We start from the raw sequence: 19,027 nt of genomic DNA on the forward strand, positions 1-19,027 counted from the left end.
GTAATAGCCTGCTCAGGAAAGAAATACTATTTTATAAAACACATTTACATGAGAAACTTATGTTAGAGATGTTACAAAGTTTAAGAATGCTGATTGTCTTAACTAAAAATTAAGAAATGAAATGGCATTAGAAGTTTTAAAACACTAGCTTGGTAAATGTTAGGAATTTGTTGTTGTTGATAAGAACATAATACACATTATGGGGAAGACTGTTGAGATAGTCCATATTTATTGTTTTATTTGCATGTACGTAGGTTTAACTCCAGCTAGCAACAAACTTGGAAGTCACAGGAAGTATTTTTCTCTCGCCAAACTACATAGAACAAGTGAGAAGTTCCTGATATGAATAAAAAACTTTAGCAAAATAAGCACCAATCTAAGCAAAATTTTCTACAGAACTGTCAAAACAAATATCAAACATTTAAAATGTGTGTGTATATTTAAACTATGCAGTCTTATATCCACAGAATTTTCATTGAACAGCAATTGTTAAACAGATAGTTTTAAGTGGTTTTATAAGCAAATTTTCTACCTACTTCCAGAAAAAAGAATGACATTAAAATCTACTTAACCGATTTTCTCCTTATTTTTTGAGGTTCTAGAGTATCATGTCGATTTTCTGCTTTGTGTGATGGATCCATGTGCTCTGCATTTTCTGGATGAGGCTAGCTCTTCTCTCATCTCTGACATGTTCCCGGCATGCAAAGTCAAAACTGGGGAACAATTAGATGCTCATATGATATAAGGTATGTTTCCCAATATACATACTTGCCAAGAATAATTTTTGAACTGTTCATATTCTCCAATTAAATATTCTCTACTCCATTAGCGAAGAAAAGTTTGATAGTATTTAAATTTTTATCCTTTGTATCTTTCCAGTTCTCATATTTTAAAACCTATTCTATGTAGCTTACAAAAATTTGAATACAGTTAAACTTAATTTTAAATCAGGTTTATTATTTGTGTTACTTGGAAATTCTTCTCCTTAAGGTAAATATGAATTACATAAATAAAGCATACACATCAAATTGGAATGCCCCCAAATTTAGAAAGCATACTAGAAGCTTTTATATACACATCTCACTAGAAAAATATGCTACTAAAACATAATATGGATCTGCAACTGAGTATATAAGAAAAATTAGCAAAGACATAAATATACTCCATTTCCTCTTTACTTCCCTATCCTCTGGTAAAGTGGTTCTTAAAATTACTACTGGGGTGTATCAAATATTTCCAAGAGAAGCTGCTTCAAATCTCCTCAGGTTAAACTGTTTAAATAACAAAATTTTTACTTTATTGTGAAGTAAAAAACATAGACAAAAATTTTCCACTATTCTTTGGATTCAGGAATTTTATTTTCCTTTCTTTCGGAGATTTGAAAGGAGCTTTGGCTCCTCTAAGTTATGGTATGAGGATTCTCCATGTTTCTTCCCTAAAAGTGGAAAGGGAGAGCTGGAAGTAGTAATAATGAAATAAACTTTCTGCATGAAATTTAAAAAATAAAACAAAAAATCCAAAAACCAATGGGCCTTCCTTTTACCATTATGGACCTGTAAGAAATAAGGTGACAATTCAAAAATTCATGTAAAATACAATTTGAAGACCACTTTTATGAGTGGGCTTTTAGAGCAGTGTGAAATTGCCATTTGGGATGCCTGCATTTCCAATCAGTGCCTTGGTCTGAACTCGAGTTCTGTTCGTAATTCTAGCTGAAGGACTTGAGCTGCTGACACAGGTGTGCAAGAACTGAACCGAATTCCCTGCTCCCAGCTTTGGCACACCTCGCTCTGGCCAACTGAGACAGCCGGAGAGAAAACTAGTGAAGTTTGTCACACACACATTCTTGGTGTAAAAAAATTTTAGACCTATGCAGGTTTTTAAATTTTTACATTATACTTTTGCATGACCTTTCTAAAGACCCCACATACTCCTTTCACTCATGGTTTCCTGGTTCACGTCTTGTAAGATAACCTCACCTAAAGAAATGAGTCCATGAAAAAGTACTGTCCTTACACGGTCATCTACGTTGGTACTTACTCATTTTCTTCATTCCCACAAACAAGGATAAATATAGAACTATAGAAAAATACAGATTATAAGATAGGCAAGATATTCAAATAAAGCGTCCAGCTGGGTTTTTTTTCATGGATTTAATTAAATTATTGAAGGAGACATCCTGAATGTAGGGTTCCATTTGAAGAAATAGAAGGAAGGGAGTTAGATGAATAAGGTGAAGGGAAGAAATGCCCCCATTACACTACAAATTCAATTAAATGGCAAATCTTACATAATATGAACTTAATTTTAAAAGGAAAAGCTCTATATTTTTCAACTGGCATCTTTTCACGTCAATATTCAAATATTGAGTGAGTGGAAGAAATTCTGGAAACAAAGTATTCAGAGATGTCTATTTACACTAAAACTCTCGATAATGAGTAGTGTTGGAGAATTCTTTCTCTTTCCCTTGAGTGCTCGACAGTTGTGTGAGGCAGACAGTAATGCAGTGGGAGGTAGCGTACATATGATACATCTGAGGATGCAACTGGCTCGACTACACAGTGATCGTGTCAACTGGAGACTGCTCAATGCTCTGCACCCCCATTTCTCCATGTGCATAAAAAAAAAAACAGGAGGATGACTCTTTAATTCATAGCTGCTGTGTGATTAAATGATATAATGTGTACCTGATCTACTGTAGCCAATTTTATAGGCAAAGAACCACATGCAGTAAGATTAAGTTCAAAGCTCTGATTATTAATTGGCAAGGTTAGATGTAGAATTCTATCTGGACATGGTTTTACTACCCTATGAACATCTACTTTGACATATGTATTCTCTCTTTGTACTATTTCTGCTTTACTTTTCTTTTGAAGCTGAAAGTGATAGTTGGAGACAGATCTGATGCCAAAATAAATATCATTTCCTCTTAAAAATCTCTTAATGGAAATAGAAGCTAATGATCAGCATTTAAAAGAAAGCAGATTTTCTGAGGAATTAGTGTGAACACTGCAAACGAGAGCTAGAAAAAGGACTTTTTAAACTTTTAGGAAAATGAAAAGATAGTTCATTAACTTGGTAGCTGGCAGGAAGAAAGTGAACTCCATGGGGACAGATATTATTCACTATTATCATCTCCATATCTAGAGCAGAGACTGGTAAGAATAATGTTTAATGAATACTTAAGCTAAAAAAGAGTCAACCTTAAGACATGTCCTTAAAATATTTCCTTTTACTCTGACATGTTTTTCTTTCTAGTATTAATATTAACCAAAAAGCCTACATAACTACCCATAAAATGGGATTTTTAATCCAAAGATTCAGAGTAAGAAATAAAAGACTAAATTAAGGCCTTGAATAGCTTTATTGAAATCTGTATAAATAAACATGCACATTTCAAATATAAACTCAAGTGAACTCAAGTGCAGACAAAATTTTAACCTCTGTCATGCAGGAGGTTAGTGTACATCAAAATAAAAAAAGAAAAGGAAAAAGAAAAAATCCAAAGCAGCTTTTAAAATACCAGGATGAAAAACCAGCTTTAATATCAAGGTATAAAGCAAAGCCATGATCAACATATTTCATTTATCCTGGTCAAATGCATTTTTTTTTTACTCTTAAATGCTAACATAAATAAATAATTTACCAAAATGTGCACTCACAGAGTGAACTTTTATTTACAATACACAATTTGTAATCTATTGTATTTGATTAGTTCAAATGAACATTATAATTTTTGCTTTAATAACAGTGGGACACAAAGCAATTTCTCAGGTAGTTGATAGTGAAATGTGCCCCAGCATTTAGATTTTCTATTAAAGGCAGTATTGTATGCCAATTGACAATACATTCTTTAACTAGATCAAAGGGAAAAGCAGCAAATGAAATGTTTCAAATGTTCACACATATTTTTGGCATCCTGGATCCTTGGATGTGGTGAAGTAAAATCAAATTTAAGGTTTGTATGCTTTATATACTGTACAGGTTCTGACTCTGAAACATGCAAATGCCATTTCTCTTATAACAAGTTACCTTCTGAGAAAAGCTGTAAGGCTATGGTGAATTCCATCAGGAACACACAAAAAGTTAACAGACCTACTTTTATAGCCAAATGTCCATTAATGATTTAAAGGCCAGCACATGAAAAATCTCCCATCTAAGCTTGATGTAATTATTTATATGGATACAGAGTACTTATATTGTCTGTCTTTATATTAAAAGAATTGAGTTAAAATTTGCCAAATTACTAAAAGATGGGGTAGAGAAAAACAGATGGCAAAAATTTTAATTTTAGACCAACCGTAGATTAAAGATATGATTTTTAAGCAAATAAAAAATGTTCTAAAGATTAGATCCCAACAGTTGTGAAACATACTTACATGTAATTGAAAAATGACTTTAGATGGAGTGTGAAATCTAGAACCTGTTTCTATACGATGAAAACATTATCCTGCATTTTTAATGATGTCAAAAGAAAATATAATTTAAAAAATGTTTCTTATGTCATGATTTTTTTTAATATGCCCACTCTGATTACCAGGAATAGATCTGAAAATTTGGTTTTCCAAGAATATCACTGCAGTATTTATGCCATATTAACACTGCAGCTAAATATCATAATATATAATATGGCAGCCTAATGCACATGAACTAGATTACCCAAAAACTAAGTTCAGCATAGGTTTCTTGCAGTATCATTAGAGCAAAATAAATGACCAACAACCACAAATTTAACATTTCTCATCAATTAACTCACATCCAAAAAATTAAAGAAAACATAATTCATCAAAACAACCGCAAACTTAAAAGGGATTTATTTGTGATTTCCTATATATATTTAGCTTGTAAATACAACTGTAAATGTATTAAGAGACAATTTCTGTTAAAGTTTTCATTGTGTTTCACTTCAAGTACTGCACAAGTTAAAATCTGATAAAGGATTTACATTCGGTTATCTGAAACTCCCCATCTCAGACATGTTTTAATGTGGTGGATAATTCCATCATTTCACAGATACCACCAGCAGGAAAGTCTCTCTTGTATGGCTTCAAAGACTTTCATCAGTTAGTGTGCATACAGTTTTCATTTTCTATGTCATTGTCATTGTCATTGCTATCTTCATCACTTTCCAATGGGATGCCTGTGGCAGCTGAAGCACCTTTAGTTTCTCGGTCAAGAGGAAAAAAGCCAGTTCCACTGAAAGTATCTTGTCTCTGATAGAATAGTACATACGCTGCTTTGGACTGTCAAAACAAAGAAAAGATGATCAAATGGTCATTTCCTCAGAGATGAAATACAATATACATTTTTAGTTGGTAACAAATTAACAGTTAAATGCAAGTTATAAAAGTTGAGTAAATATGATTTTTATATATAAAAGAAAAGTAGCTGCTGGAATTAAAAATTCTCTTCCAAGTTATGTGAACCAAGAAATATATCTTATATCTTAGACTAATATAGCCACTTAACATGAAGTAGATTTCTGTGCTTGCTTTTATTTTGTCTTTCAGTAAAAAATGAACATCTTTGTATCTGATACTAGGGAGATAGACAGATATAGTCCACTCACTAGTTTACTTTCCAGATGGCCACAACAGACATGTCTGAGTCAGGCCAAGGCCAGGAGGCTCTGTCCTCGACCTTCCCATGGTGGCAGGGAAGCAATAACTTAGTCATCTTCCCAGGTGTGTTACTGGAAAGCGGGACCAGAAATGCAGCATTCAGAACTTGAGCCAGCACTCCAATGTGGGATGCCAGTATTACAAAAGTGACTTAACCACTGTGCCACAATGTTCTACTGACTCAAGAATACTGTTACAAATATTATCACTGTGCAATTCCAATGAGTCCTTACATACTGGACTATTCTCTTTGGCATTAGGAAATACTTCATAAATACCCCTCCATTTTAACTCTCTCTTCCTCACAGCCAGGCTATTGGACTAGTCTATATTCATTATTCATTTTCATGCACCTTCCTTAACTAGGTATAATCTAACTTTTGCCCAAATTATTCCAATAAAATGGCTTTCATTTGGGTGAATAACCTCCAAGTAAATAACATACACAAGTATCTTATAGTTCATTTGGTCAATCTCTCTATAGCATTTTAAAAGTTCATTATTTTGCTTTCCTCCATCACAAAGGATCTTGGCTTTTGTGACTCCACTTTTTCTTAGACCTCTGCCTATATTTTGGGTTTCCTCTTCAATTCTTCTGGGGTCTCACTGAATCTTGACTGTACCTATGCACTTAGCAGGTGATTCATTCAAACTGTGCTTCAACTGCCAACCTAAGGTTGATAACACAAACTTAGATTTTAACCAGTTGTCACCCTTGAACTTAAAAGTGCTTAGCAACATCAGATTTATGAATCAAGTATGAAGAATACATATTATTTATTTGAAGGCAACATTCAAGCTGTGTTGTTAAAGAGATTTTGATGGAGGACATGGGCAATTTTAGGATGTTTGGCTGGAATATTAATAAGGAACATAGAATTGAAGAGTGGGGAGCCAAAATAAATCAGTTTAAATAAGAAATGGAAATGTACTTAACTTGGACATATACAAACTGACAGTATCACAGTGATATTGCATATTTCCCAGGAGGTTTTTTGCACACCTTTGCATACTATTATAGACCTTCGTATAGTAAGCACAGCAATGTTTCAGTCAATAATGGACTCCATGTATGATGGTGGTGCCATAGTATAATTTAACCTAGATGCATGGTAGACTGTACTACCCAGGTTTGTGTAAGTACACTCAATGATGTTCACAAATGAAATTGTACTTCTCAGAATGTATCTCCACCATTAAGCAATGCAAAGCTGGTGCGCACACACACACCCACCCACCCACCCACACACCCCCCCCCCCACACACACAAAAAGGAGGGAAAGAGAGAGAAATAGTAGAAGAGGGAGGGTGGGTTATGGAGTGAAAAAAAACTCAAAACTGTTTCAGGCCTATTCACATAATGAGAAATTACATTTGTAGTAATAACTGGGCTCAAAAGTTCTTTAATTTGCTAAAGTTCTTTAAAATGTTATAAATTAAAAAGCTAATCTCTGCCCTTAAAGAATGTATAAGAAATTCAGGAGTTAGTGTTTCTTCCATAAACAAGATTTTTAAGCAAATAATACATTTCCTACATGGTATATAGCACTATAATCTGTAAGTTTAAAAAGTATAGAAATGCAAAATTCATAAAAAACACCGTAAATCCTTACTAAGCAATTTTTAGCATTTGTCCCTAGAATATACCACAATCATGCTGCATCATTTAACAAAAAGAAAATTTGTTCTGATGTGAGTCTAACAATGCCAATATTTTGATTACAGGTATGGTAAAGCATTATAGAGGAGTTTTTCTCTTTTTTAGCACTCTGACCTAAGAAGTAAATGTCTAAAAGAGCTGAACATAATTTCCAAAGAAAAATGTTAATTAATTTTATTATAAATTCCATTCATGGTGAGAATTATATAAATGTTTTCATTTGGGGACAATTTTACACTTATTTAAACCAAAACATGTCTCTGTCAGCCACTAGAATTGATAGAAAAAATATAGACGCCATGGGCCTATTTTATTAATTTATATTCAGTACTTAAAACAGGAGATCCCCAGGTTCTCAGAAGACATACTTACCACAATTTGGTCTTCAGATGCCGGGGAGACACTGCTGTCATCAAAATAGTACCATTTCCCATCATCTTTATTTTTTGCAAAAGCAGTATCTAATGAAAAAAATACAACCACTTCTGTGACTAAGATGATTTATGGTTTTCTGAGGAACCCTCAAAACCATAGTTATCTATATCAGGAATATGTGCTAATATTATGTGGTAATAATTAACATATAAAATCTGGTTCATATACATTTGAATGATTCTATTAATGAAAAGTTTTCAAAAATAACTTCCTACTATCTAGGTGTAGTTTTATGTAAGCTAAAGCTGTTTCCAACCAAGAGTAAAATAGAATGGATTTAGTTTTTAGCTCACAGAGTAACAACACTAGATACAATAAGTTACAAATATTAACATTACATAGTATTTGTCCTGTACTAGGCACAGGGCTTACTAAGCACTTTATACATAGGAGGGCATTTCAAACAATTTGTGGAGAAAGGAAGATATGTTTTGGTGAAAACAATTCTTCTTACATAATCATAAAGCGTGTTACCTATTTTCCATCATTTGGTATATTTCATTGCAAAAAAGTGCAGCACTGCCACTGCAATATTTAGCTCACAATGGCTTGCTGTTTGAGTGGGCCTACAAATGAAATCGTTTCCTTAGAAAGTTATGTGAAAACATACTCAGACAAACCCACGTTTGCAGCTCTAGACCAAGAAAGGCACCATCTACAGAAGTTTAGAAAAACAAATGTGGCAATAAATTCTAATTCAATATAACTTTGACTTGGTTTGTGCTGTAAACTTTCAATCTGCATCAGAACTAAGGGAGAGATGTGTCAAGCGTACTCTGTAGTTATCACATATCAGCTGTGATGCCAAAGGGAAGGTATCAACAGGAAGGAATGTTTCTGAAAACACTATTTAAGATACATATGTGAAATGACCGAATATTTGTACTTTATGAGGGGAAAAGTTATACACAATTTTCCCCATATATGTCGTATAGCCATAATATGCTTTTTTCCCCCTAAAATGAACATGAAAATGGCATTTTGGCATCTTCTGGTATAAGTGTTGCTTTGAGGAATGCAAAGATGGTTCAACAGAAAATTCAACAGCAGAGTATACAGTTAAGCTCAATATCAGTGCTGAAGTAAGAGATGACAGAGTAGGCGCAAACTGTGAGCAGTGAGAAGGATGCAGAGTAACCGGGAGAAAAGCATCTAGTGAGATCTGCAAAGCAGTATCAACTATGTAAAAAAAAAGATACATTATGATTCACAAGAGCGCATACATCAAACATGTTAAGGAAGAGAAGAATGGGAACGAGGAGGCACCAACAGATCAACAGTTTCCTTCCTATGCTCTGATCTGTAATTAACTCAATCCTTTACATCTGACGGATGGAAAAGCTGCGCAGGGAGTTCATTCATATTGAGCGACTACTATGTAGAAGATGTTATCTGATGCTTTCTTTCCAGAAGTAGTGAAAATCTCAAGGAAAGATGGCTAAATTATGCAGAGATCAAAATTTAGTATAAAAGGCAAACTGTCAACTTACAATGACCTCCTCCCATTCCTCCATAGTGGTTGGAGACTGCAATCAAATTATAGCGGCAAGGACCTGCATTTGGATTAATCAGGAATTCCGACATATCCAGGTCACTGTTTAAAAAAGAAATGCAGTTGGTTACATGCTTTCCCTAAAATGTTATGGATGCTATCTCATGCCAGTATTCTTAACCCAGTTAAATGTACACTTTACTACAGATATGACAGAGAATCAAAAACCTCTTATATAAAAAATCATATATACATATATATAGAGACATTACTGAGTGATATTATTTAATGTTTTCATGTTAATACATTTAATTCTCGGTATACTAGTCATCAGCTTTACCATTTGGGTCTAATGGATACTTTTAACCAATTTAAAAAAATGATTTATATAAGAAAAATAGTGAAAAACAAATTTCTTAGAAATTCTAAAAAATACTGTAATCCCAATTTTTAATCCTAATTTTCCAGATATTGATGACATATGCTTGAAATAGGCAATATATTTTGAATGTAAGTGACTGTTCAAATCTGTATGCATGAACCTGGAACATGACTAAATATAAAAGGCAATAATGATTCTAAATTTCAAATGAATCCCTAACAGGTTTTTGTTTTACTTTTTATTCTTTCTCCCAACTACATCGTCAAAAATGCTACAATCTTAAAACATCTCATGGCTCACAATAAATTTGTTAAAGAAGAAAATGACCCTTCTTTTGCTCAAATAATTGTAAAACAGTTTCAGCTTGTAATTAGTATAATAAGTCACCTAACAAGTGGTTGAATTATATATTCTTTGCTTCCAGTAATTCTAAATACACCTGCCTTCAGCATTTGTTCACTCACTACTCACACCAAGGAAATTCTAGTGTACAAATACAAAATCTGGAAGAATACTGCTGGATTTGAAAAAAATTTTTTTTGGCTGTTGTTGTTTTTAAATGGGATTGTACCAGTTTCTTACTGCAAAAATACAGTGAAAAAATGAGGCATTTCCCATCAAATGAGTAAGTGAATGGGAAGCCAAGCTTCCTTTTTGTCTTTCTGAATTTGTAATGTATTTGGGACAAGTTTTTAAAGGAGGATTAAAACGCTGTTGTCTCCAGACTTATGTCATTCAATGCCAAAAGAAAACTGAAGGATATTGATATATAGGACTGATTTAATGGTGTCTTCTTGGTAAACAAGTTAATTATTCTGTTATACTATTTCATTATCTCTTTTAAATACTATTTTTAGGAATAGCTGATAATTATAAAACAATTCCAAGGAAAAATAAAATCTTTAATTCTCATTAAATATTGTAGATTTATGATTGGTGAGTCTACAAGGCAATGTAACACAGAGTGTTAAAAGTACAACTGCAGATTGTTAATAGAAGTGCAAATTTTTTTTTTCAGTCTTTGGAAAGTCTCTAAGAGACACCAGTTCTTACTAATTGTGGGAACTGCCAAAAGCTCAAATGGAATACAATGGTGCCTAACGTTTACCAAAGGATAACAATAAAAATTATTGTATAATTTTGAAAAAACAGTTGCCCATCATTTATGAAGCAGAATAAAAACTTACTTGATAGGAAAATCAACTAATGTATCCAATTTATCTCTCATGTATCGACTGTAAGAAAATCGCTTGAGATGTACTACAAGTACTGGAGGCAGGGACCATAAATCTAATTTCTTTGTCGCTTGCTGATGTTCTTTACAATTTGGGCAATACCTATAAATGAAAAGAAATATTTAAAGTTTTATAGAGTTACAGTAAACAATGTTTCTTAATGAAAACAAAAGATGAGAAAAAAATGTATATGTATGTTTTTGGTGAGCAGTTAACATATGTCAAGTAGGTATTAGACTAAAAGTAACTTAATATTCTTATCATCAACATACTTTCCAAATAGGCCTAAATGAGGGCTAGACTACTTACATTTTAGTATGCTAAAAGATATGCATGCATTACAAATCTGTGCTGAAGCATGTACATACACACACACACAGACTCCTAATTTATACACTAGAACATTTTAATAAAATTGATGGGTTAAACAAAATAATATAAAAAAATGCAAGGGTAATTTAAAAAGTCATGGAAAATGGAATTAAAAGTTTATTTTGGTGCCTTTCTCCTCAATCTTGAAATCTAGGCATAATATTATTTTCATACTATATTTTCTATGAACTTTTTGAAATATGAGGGCACAGGATAATTTTCCTAAAAATTTTTTCAAAATGGTTACAAGTCTAAAAATTCTTGTAAGCAGCCAAAACTAATTACTAATAGTAAAATGGCTGTTATGGAAGACATAATAATGAGTTTTAAAGTTTAACAATGCTTGCTGCGTCCAAAGGTGTTCCTGATAGGAACAGATACCACACTTGATCTTAGCCAAAAGACTGAGAAGCTTAAAGGCATTGCTATCCTTCTTTATTCTAAATTATTATAAAGAAAGAAAAGCTTCTACTTTAAAATATAAAAGAAATAGAAAAAATATTTAACTTTGTCTCTTACCAGGGATCTTCAGCACCTAGTTTTTCTTTTGTTGTAAAAAGCTCAATGCAATCTTTTAATTTCACAAAGGGTTTTTTAGGAGGTTTATATTCCACACTTTCATGTTTTTCGAAATCCTAAAGAGAAGTATTTCTTGAGTTAAGAGAACAAATGAAACAAAACTCATTTTAGTGATACCATCTTACTAAAATTATAATGAAAACTCCTAAACTTTCTCAAAACAACTGTAACTCTTACTTCAACAATGATTTATAATAGATAATTCCTGTGTATAAACAACTGAATGACTAAGTCAACAGAAGGCACGGTAGGAAGGCATGCTCAAAACCAATTCTGCATTACTTTTTTAAAAAAGGTCTTTTTGCAAAATCTTTTCTATTTCATAATTTTTTACTAGTAAAATAAACACAATTGGTAGAACAAATGAATGTTACAAAACATTACGATTAGTTATAGTGATCAAAATAAAATAGGTAAGAAGAGCTGAGTGGGTGAAGGCTTACCTCAGCAGCATTTTCATCAAAATATCTTTTTTTCAATTCAGGATCCCAATCCAAAGCAAGAAAAGATCTTTCTAAGGTGAAAAAATATTTTTTCTTTAAACTTAATATGCAGCAGTGTTAAAATTAGCATATTTTAATGTTAGGACATATGCCACAGTAAATAACAGCAGTCTTTCTTACTAGTACTGGATAATTAAGACAAATATAGGTTTGCAAACCACTGAAATACTTCAACTTAAAAAAGCATAAACAAAACATAAGCTAATAAAGTTAATAAAACATTAGGCATGAGTTTAATTTTCACTTAACACAGACAGGTATTTTACTTAGACACAGCGGCCTTTCATTTAACATTTTAGATAACGGCATTTTTAAATGACTGGGTTGAATTGTAGCTTTTCATTAAAAAAAATAAAAGCTAGCAATCTGTTTTCACAAATACTTACCATCTAGCCTAAGCTGTCTGTCATCGAATCGTATATGCCTGGTATCGTCCTTGATGTAGTTGATATCAGTGTTGCCTAAGTTGTTGAACTGGAATGTAAACAATCGCCTTTTGTGTCCCGTGAGTTGCCCTTTGCAGGTATCCTCGGTACATAATCCATTTTCAGAATCATTATCTCCTCCAACTGAATCTTCGGACTGACTGTTTTCATTCTCAGAAGGAAGTTCTTGATCCTGGCTGGACTCATCATCTGGCTCATCTGTTTCCATTTCACCTAGTTTTAGACATTAGAAATTTTAAACCAAGCCTAACGCATAAACTGTTTACATTTCTTAGTGTGCAAATGCTTTTAAGTTCATTCATCGTCAACTTCTAAGTTTCTCTCTAAGGTAATAAGCTAAGTGAACATTTTTTATAATTTAACAGGAAGGTCTTACTTGGTGAGCCTTCCTCGTGTATGCCATTGGGGCCATTGCCATTTATATTTTGGTCCTTACAGCAGTGTAGGGATCCTTCAGTTTCTTCAGTTTCGGTAGATATTTTGACATATCGGCTTAAATAAAATTAGAAACCAAACAAGATCAGTTCTATAAAGGTAAAGCAATAAACACAGAGTTTCCTATTCCATCAACAAAAGAAAACTTTAATGCAGTTATATTCAAGAATCAGAGAACAAATTTAAACTCACATTACAAATATAACTGAGCAATAAAATGTTTTGCTGTCATTACCAGAAAGTCTGTGGCAAGTAATTTTTCAACTTGAAAATGTACAAAGAGTCTTATTTAGTCTACAACATATTAGTACTAACAATATTATATTTATACATTATGACCTTTACACATAGGACATGGAACTACAATAATTAAATACCAGAAATGACAAATACATTAGTTATTAAGAGTAAAAGAAAGGGATCAAATGATATTCTTGCTTAGGTTATAATTCAAATCAAGGCTTATAATTATACAAAAATTAGGGTGCCTTATAGTATTGCCAATCAATATGTGTTCTTAAGTTTATTTAAAAAAATGAAGTAAATGCGTCAAAGTTTATACTTTCTTCCAAATGTAGACTTCTGGTGTGAAACACCTAAAAAGCTTCATGTTTCCTGGGTTTGAAATTACTTAAGTGCTGTATTTTACTAACTAGGACAGTGGATTTAAAACTGCTACCTGTTTAAAAAAATTGAAATAAGGCAAACATGTCTAATTATATTCTGATCACACCCTATTTATGACTTTAGACTTACTTTACACTTACCACATTCTCAAAAGCAAGAGATTATAGAGTTTATCTTCAGTATTGCTTCGTGGTACGGCCATGAGGAAAGGCTGGCCAAAAAGTGAAGAACCAGTATGGTGGGTATAGCTTGAGTGTCTAAATTTTTCTCTTAGGCAAACAGGAATAATCACATGTTCTGTATCTTCTGTTCTATTGATATTGATTTCAAACCTAAAAGAACAAAATTGACCATAAACTTTCAAGTTTTGTTACCTCTTTTGCTTTTGTTCTTAAGTAATAATTTGTACAACAAATTTTATACTTACACATAAATATCATCCCGTTCCATAATACTACTAAGGTTTTCATCCATAGCAAATATTCTGTGAAATCTATGATTGTATATATCAGTAACTATCATCTAGAAGGAAACAAATTTCTATTAAGCTGGTTTTGTAACACTGAAAACTAAATATCACTTTACGTAATTTAACCCCAGGAATACCTTACCTTATCTGCAGATACTCCTGACAAAGCAGATAATGCTGTACAAAGATCTAGTATGTTTCCTATTTTGGGGACAATCACTTTGTACTGAAAAACAGAAAATTACAATAACCTTATTACTTTGGAAAAAATATTCTTTAGATTAGAGAATTACACATTCTTATTTATTGGCTTATAGTGAGATATACAATCCTTTAAAATATTAATTTGACCATCAGAGAGAAAGGGAGAAAGGAAGAGGGAGGGAGAGAGAGAGACAGAGAGAAACAGACACACACAGAGATCCTTCATCCACTGGTTCACTTTCCAAATGGATACAACATTTGGGACTGGGCCAGGGTCCACAAATGTGGGCCATCCGACTGCTTTCCTAGAAGCATCATTAGGAAGCTGATCACAGCAGGACAGTTGAGACATGAACCAGTACTCCAAGATGCTGGTGTCACCGGTGGCGATTTAACATGCCATGCCATGATGCTCACAATTTCGTTTTAACTCTCAATTTTTCTAAGTTTGGCTGTTGCCCTTCATAACTTTCCTTTCAGAACCCATATGCTCCATCACATCAAATACTCCATTGCAAACCCTTAAATGTTGGTTACTCAGTTCTACTCTAGATGAGCTCTCTTTGAGCTATTCAGACACACTAAGACACAATGTTTTAAGTTTCAAGAGTATTCAATCTTCACTGCTTTTTTAACATTACTCAAATAATTCTGTATCTCACTTACTTCCTTATTCTTTTTTATTTCCCAATAACTATTTTAAGTCAACACCACTCTGTAAATTTCCTATTTCAGTATTTCTCCCTTTATCATCATTAGAATTCATACAGTACCCCCCCTCCAAAAAATGCTACTAGGAGGCTAGCATCCCCCAGCAAATTTAAAGAAAATCCATGCAGATTCCTTTTTTTCCTGTGACTTGCAGCACATAAAGACACGTCTCTCTCTTCCCACTCAAGGTTTACTTTAATATCTATGTTCTGATTGTCACACTTTTCTGCCTTTCCTGGGAACTACATCAAGTACTTATCATATATCCATTGCACCGTCACATATAATCCCTAATAATGTCCTTCTCTTCTCTGCTTTGTTGATACTATCTTTACTATTCTAGCTTCCTTAGCATTTGCTCAGCTCTGTTTATTTCCTGGCATTCTCTTCAGCTATTTATCAGGATGCCAATGCTATTACCCAACTTAAATTTTATCAGTCCTTATTTTATTGACTTCTCTGAGCACGTTAAATTTCTTTCCCCCTATGGCACTATCACTTCTAAGTTCTTTTATATTGCTGTGATTATACTTTATTCTTGAAACTCTTCTGTAGCCGGAACTTTATTCTTAGTGCTCCGCTCAATTCCAAACAGACTAGGTGACAATATATACTAATTTTCCATGGCTATTCCTGGATTAATCTGTTCTAGCATAATTATTAATAACAACTCCTTTCATTTCCAAGAGTTTTGGTTCAGGGGTAGAGCCCCATCCATTCTCTAAGTACCATTTTGATATTAACATTCATTGCGCCATAGAAAATTAGCAACTTAAAAATTAGCCTTAATAGGGGTCAGCACAATGGCGCAGTGAGCTAACCCTCTGCCTGCAGTGCTGGTATCCATGTGGGCACCAGTTTGTATCCTAGCTGCTCCACATCTGCTCCATCTCCCTGCTCATGGCTTGGGAAAGCAGTGGAGGATGGCTGAAGTTCTTGGCCCCCTGTATCCTCATAGGAGACTCAGAAGAGGCTCCTGACTTAGCTTCCACTGTTGAAGCCATTGCGGGAGAGAACAGATCAAAAATCTCTCTTTTCTTCTTTCTCCGTTAAATCTACCTTTCAAATAAAAATTAAAATAAATCTTAAAAAAAATAGCCTACTGCAGATTTACTGAATTTTGAGTCCTCCTTGTAGTTGTACTGATAGAATCAGACCTTATGATTTTGTAAGCCTGAGTTGGCCTGTGCACTGCACAGCCCCTTCCTTGATCTTAAGGGTCTAACTTCAGAAATGCGAATACAAATTCTTCTGGATAAAAGTAAAAGAAGATTTTTAGCAGCCATACTAGCAAAAAGGGGAAAATTACCCAATTAAAACCAGATCCAAATGTATCTGATTTGGTATGTTCCTGAAAGTAACATAAAGCAGCAGCAAAATAATTGGTTGAAATTTGAGTACATGACTAATGTTTATCAGATTTAATTACTTTGTATAAAAGGTTTTTTTTTTTTTAAAAAAAACTATATATATATATTTCTTCTGACCTTACTGTTAATAAACCCAAATACGTTCCTAAACCAACAGTAACACAACAATTTTGTGGAAAGCAACTCTTGCACATTTTATGACTATTATGCATTAACTAAATTGATTTTTGGAATAATCAAGATTCATAGAAAACAAACTTCTAAGCAGGAATTATCCCTGCCTTATTTAATGAACACAGTATTCGTCTTTTACTTTATTGTCTCCCCTACTTCCCAATTCGAAGGGCAGAGTTACAGAGACAGAAGGAGAGACAACACAGATCTTCTATCTGCGGGGTCCCTCCACAAATGGCCACGAGCCTGGAGCTTCCTCCAGGTCTCCTCTGCACATGTAGAGGGGCTCCAACATTCGGGTCATCCTCCGGTGCTCTCCTAGACCAACAGCAGGGAGCTAGACAGGAAGTGAAACAGCCGTGTCTAGAATTAGCACCATTTGGGATGCTGGTGTCACAGGCATTGGCCCCCAATATCTTTATATTCAGCAGCTATCCAAAAATATTGAGTGAATCAAATCTTTGACTACATTAATACATGTAATTTAAAAGGTTGCAAAAGATTTAAAAGGTCTCAATCTTAAAAACAAAACAAAACAAAAACGACAACAACAACAAACCTCACAAAAACCAATGAGTCTAGGGGAGAAAAAAAATATAAGTAAGCCAAAGCCCTTAATAACCAATTATTTTACATCTGCCTAAATTTCTACTTGACTCTAACCCTTTAAAAGGCATAAAAATGATAAGTGTTTAAATATGCGACTAAAACATCATGAATTTAAATGTATAATATTAGCTTTACTTCCAACAGCCATCATGAAAAAAATTAACATATAAAGAGGTCTGTTAACTCTCCCTGAGTCTAAAGAATTATACCCATTTCCAAGTATTTGGTTTATAAAATCTTACACTAATACAATCACTGAATTGTACTTAAGGATATAATATTTTTATAAAAATTTAATGATCAATTTTGTCATAAAAATAAAAAATGAAAAGAAAGTAATCATTACTTACCTGCATAGGTTTGGTAAGTGGATCCATTCTAACTAAATAAACTTCTAAAGTACGTTCTTTTTTCATGGGCAGTGGAAGTGTTAAATAACAAAAAGGATCAAATGTTACAGAAATCTTAGCACACTCAGGACAAACTAAAGTTGATTTGAAAAGGCCATGAAATATGTCTACTATGATTGAATCATTTCTTTTTAAATGGTTTTCCCAGGCTTCTTCGGCAACCACCTATACAGAAAGCAGACATAAATTACAAAGTGGTTCCACAGAATTAAAATAATAAGTGACAAAAATATTGTAAAATTTACCTTATCTGGCCTTCCATCAGCATCTTTTAATTGTATATAAGGTTTTTTCCTGATTCTATTCAAATCTTCATGTAGTCCATCTAATAGGAAAGCTAGCAGTTCCTGACAGTCCTGCTGTTGATATCCAGAGAACTGAGGTGCAAAACGTCCTACCTGTGTCTAAGGAAACAAAACTACAATTAGGGACGCATAGATCAATCTTTAAAAAACTACACAACTGGTCCTCATCATTCATGCGGTCTACATACCGGATTTCCTGATTTATTAAAACTTAGCTGTAACCCCCAAATCAACTTGTGACAGCTTGTGGTCTTTTTTGAACATGCTTAAATGAGGGGTCAAAAGATCTGATTTTCCACCTTGTAGTTTCAGATTTATAACACAAACAAATGTTCTTTTATAGCATATTCAGTACTATACTATTCACATTTTTATGTATTTTGTTGCTGCTGTTGGTGATTTTGGTATTTGACATGATTCCCAAAAAGGGTACTGACATGTTAACTAGGATTCATAAACACAAATGTGCCTTATGGAGAAGCTATGTTAGATAAGCTTTGTTAAGGTATGATTTGTAGTGCTAATGGCTATGAATTCACTGTGAAGGGACAAACACTGTATGTAAAGAATACAACAAAATTTTAAAATTAAATGTCTTTAAATAGGAACACAAGACAAATTATGTACTGAATGATTGATGAAAACATTTTGAGTAGGGATTTGGGGGCAATCAAACCCGCTACTTTCCCTGGGAACACTAATTGCACATACAAATATGAATCCAGAAAATTTGTTTTTTGCATTCCTAGTAAACACTGAGTGACAAAACAGATCAACAATCAAATTCTCAAAAAAAGCATTAATGATTGTTTAGTCTTAGATTTCTTTGTCATTAGTTTTTGTTATACTATTTTTTCCAAGTATTTTCTTTGTGTTTTTACTCTTTACCTCTACATGTTCCTATTGACTGCACCTGTAAACATCTAATAAGCATTTATAGTTCTTACCCTTGTCATAGTATCACAAATATAATTCTGTATCTAAATAC

General features: G+C 33.3%; 1 protein-coding gene and 1 non-coding gene across 7 annotated transcripts in view; both read right to left on the reverse strand.

Annotated features, from left to right (window-relative positions):
- Positions 1-212: 212 nt before the first annotated feature.
- Positions 213-19,027, reverse strand: part of USP15 (ubiquitin specific peptidase 15) — a 99,245-nt gene continuing 80,430 nt past the window's right edge. For all 6 annotated transcript variants that reach the window (XM_040982626.1, XM_040982609.1, XM_040982619.1 and 3 more), the window contains 13 exons: positions 17,980-18,138; positions 17,675-17,899; positions 14,399-14,482; positions 14,215-14,309; positions 13,928-14,119; positions 13,102-13,217; positions 12,666-12,938; positions 12,220-12,290; positions 11,717-11,832; positions 10,778-10,927; positions 9,207-9,310; positions 7,654-7,742; positions 213-5,243 (listed from right to left, as the gene is read on the reverse strand). In XM_040982626.1, the coding sequence (XP_040838560.1) occupies positions 5,061-5,243; positions 7,654-7,742; positions 9,207-9,310; positions 10,778-10,927; positions 11,717-11,832; positions 12,220-12,290; positions 12,666-12,938; positions 13,102-13,217; positions 13,928-14,119; positions 14,215-14,309; positions 14,399-14,482; positions 17,675-17,899; positions 17,980-18,138 (1,857 nt within the window). In that variant the 3' untranslated portion in view covers positions 213-5,060. The remainder of the gene's footprint in view (positions 5,244-7,653; positions 7,743-9,206; positions 9,311-10,777; positions 10,928-11,716; positions 11,833-12,219; positions 12,291-12,665; positions 12,939-13,101; positions 13,218-13,927; positions 14,120-14,214; positions 14,310-14,398; positions 14,483-17,674; positions 17,900-17,979; positions 18,139-19,027) is intronic.
- Positions 11,415-11,613, reverse strand: LOC121164188. The gene has a single exon (XR_005885044.1). It is a non-coding gene; the product is annotated as a U2 spliceosomal RNA (small nuclear RNA).

This window comes from Ochotona curzoniae, unplaced genomic scaffold, assembly GCF_017591425.1.
Source record: "Ochotona curzoniae isolate NIBS_2020 unplaced genomic scaffold, NIBS_Ocur_1.0 contig_1014, whole genome shotgun sequence".
NCBI lineage: Eukaryota > Metazoa > Chordata > Mammalia > Lagomorpha > Ochotonidae > Ochotona > Ochotona curzoniae.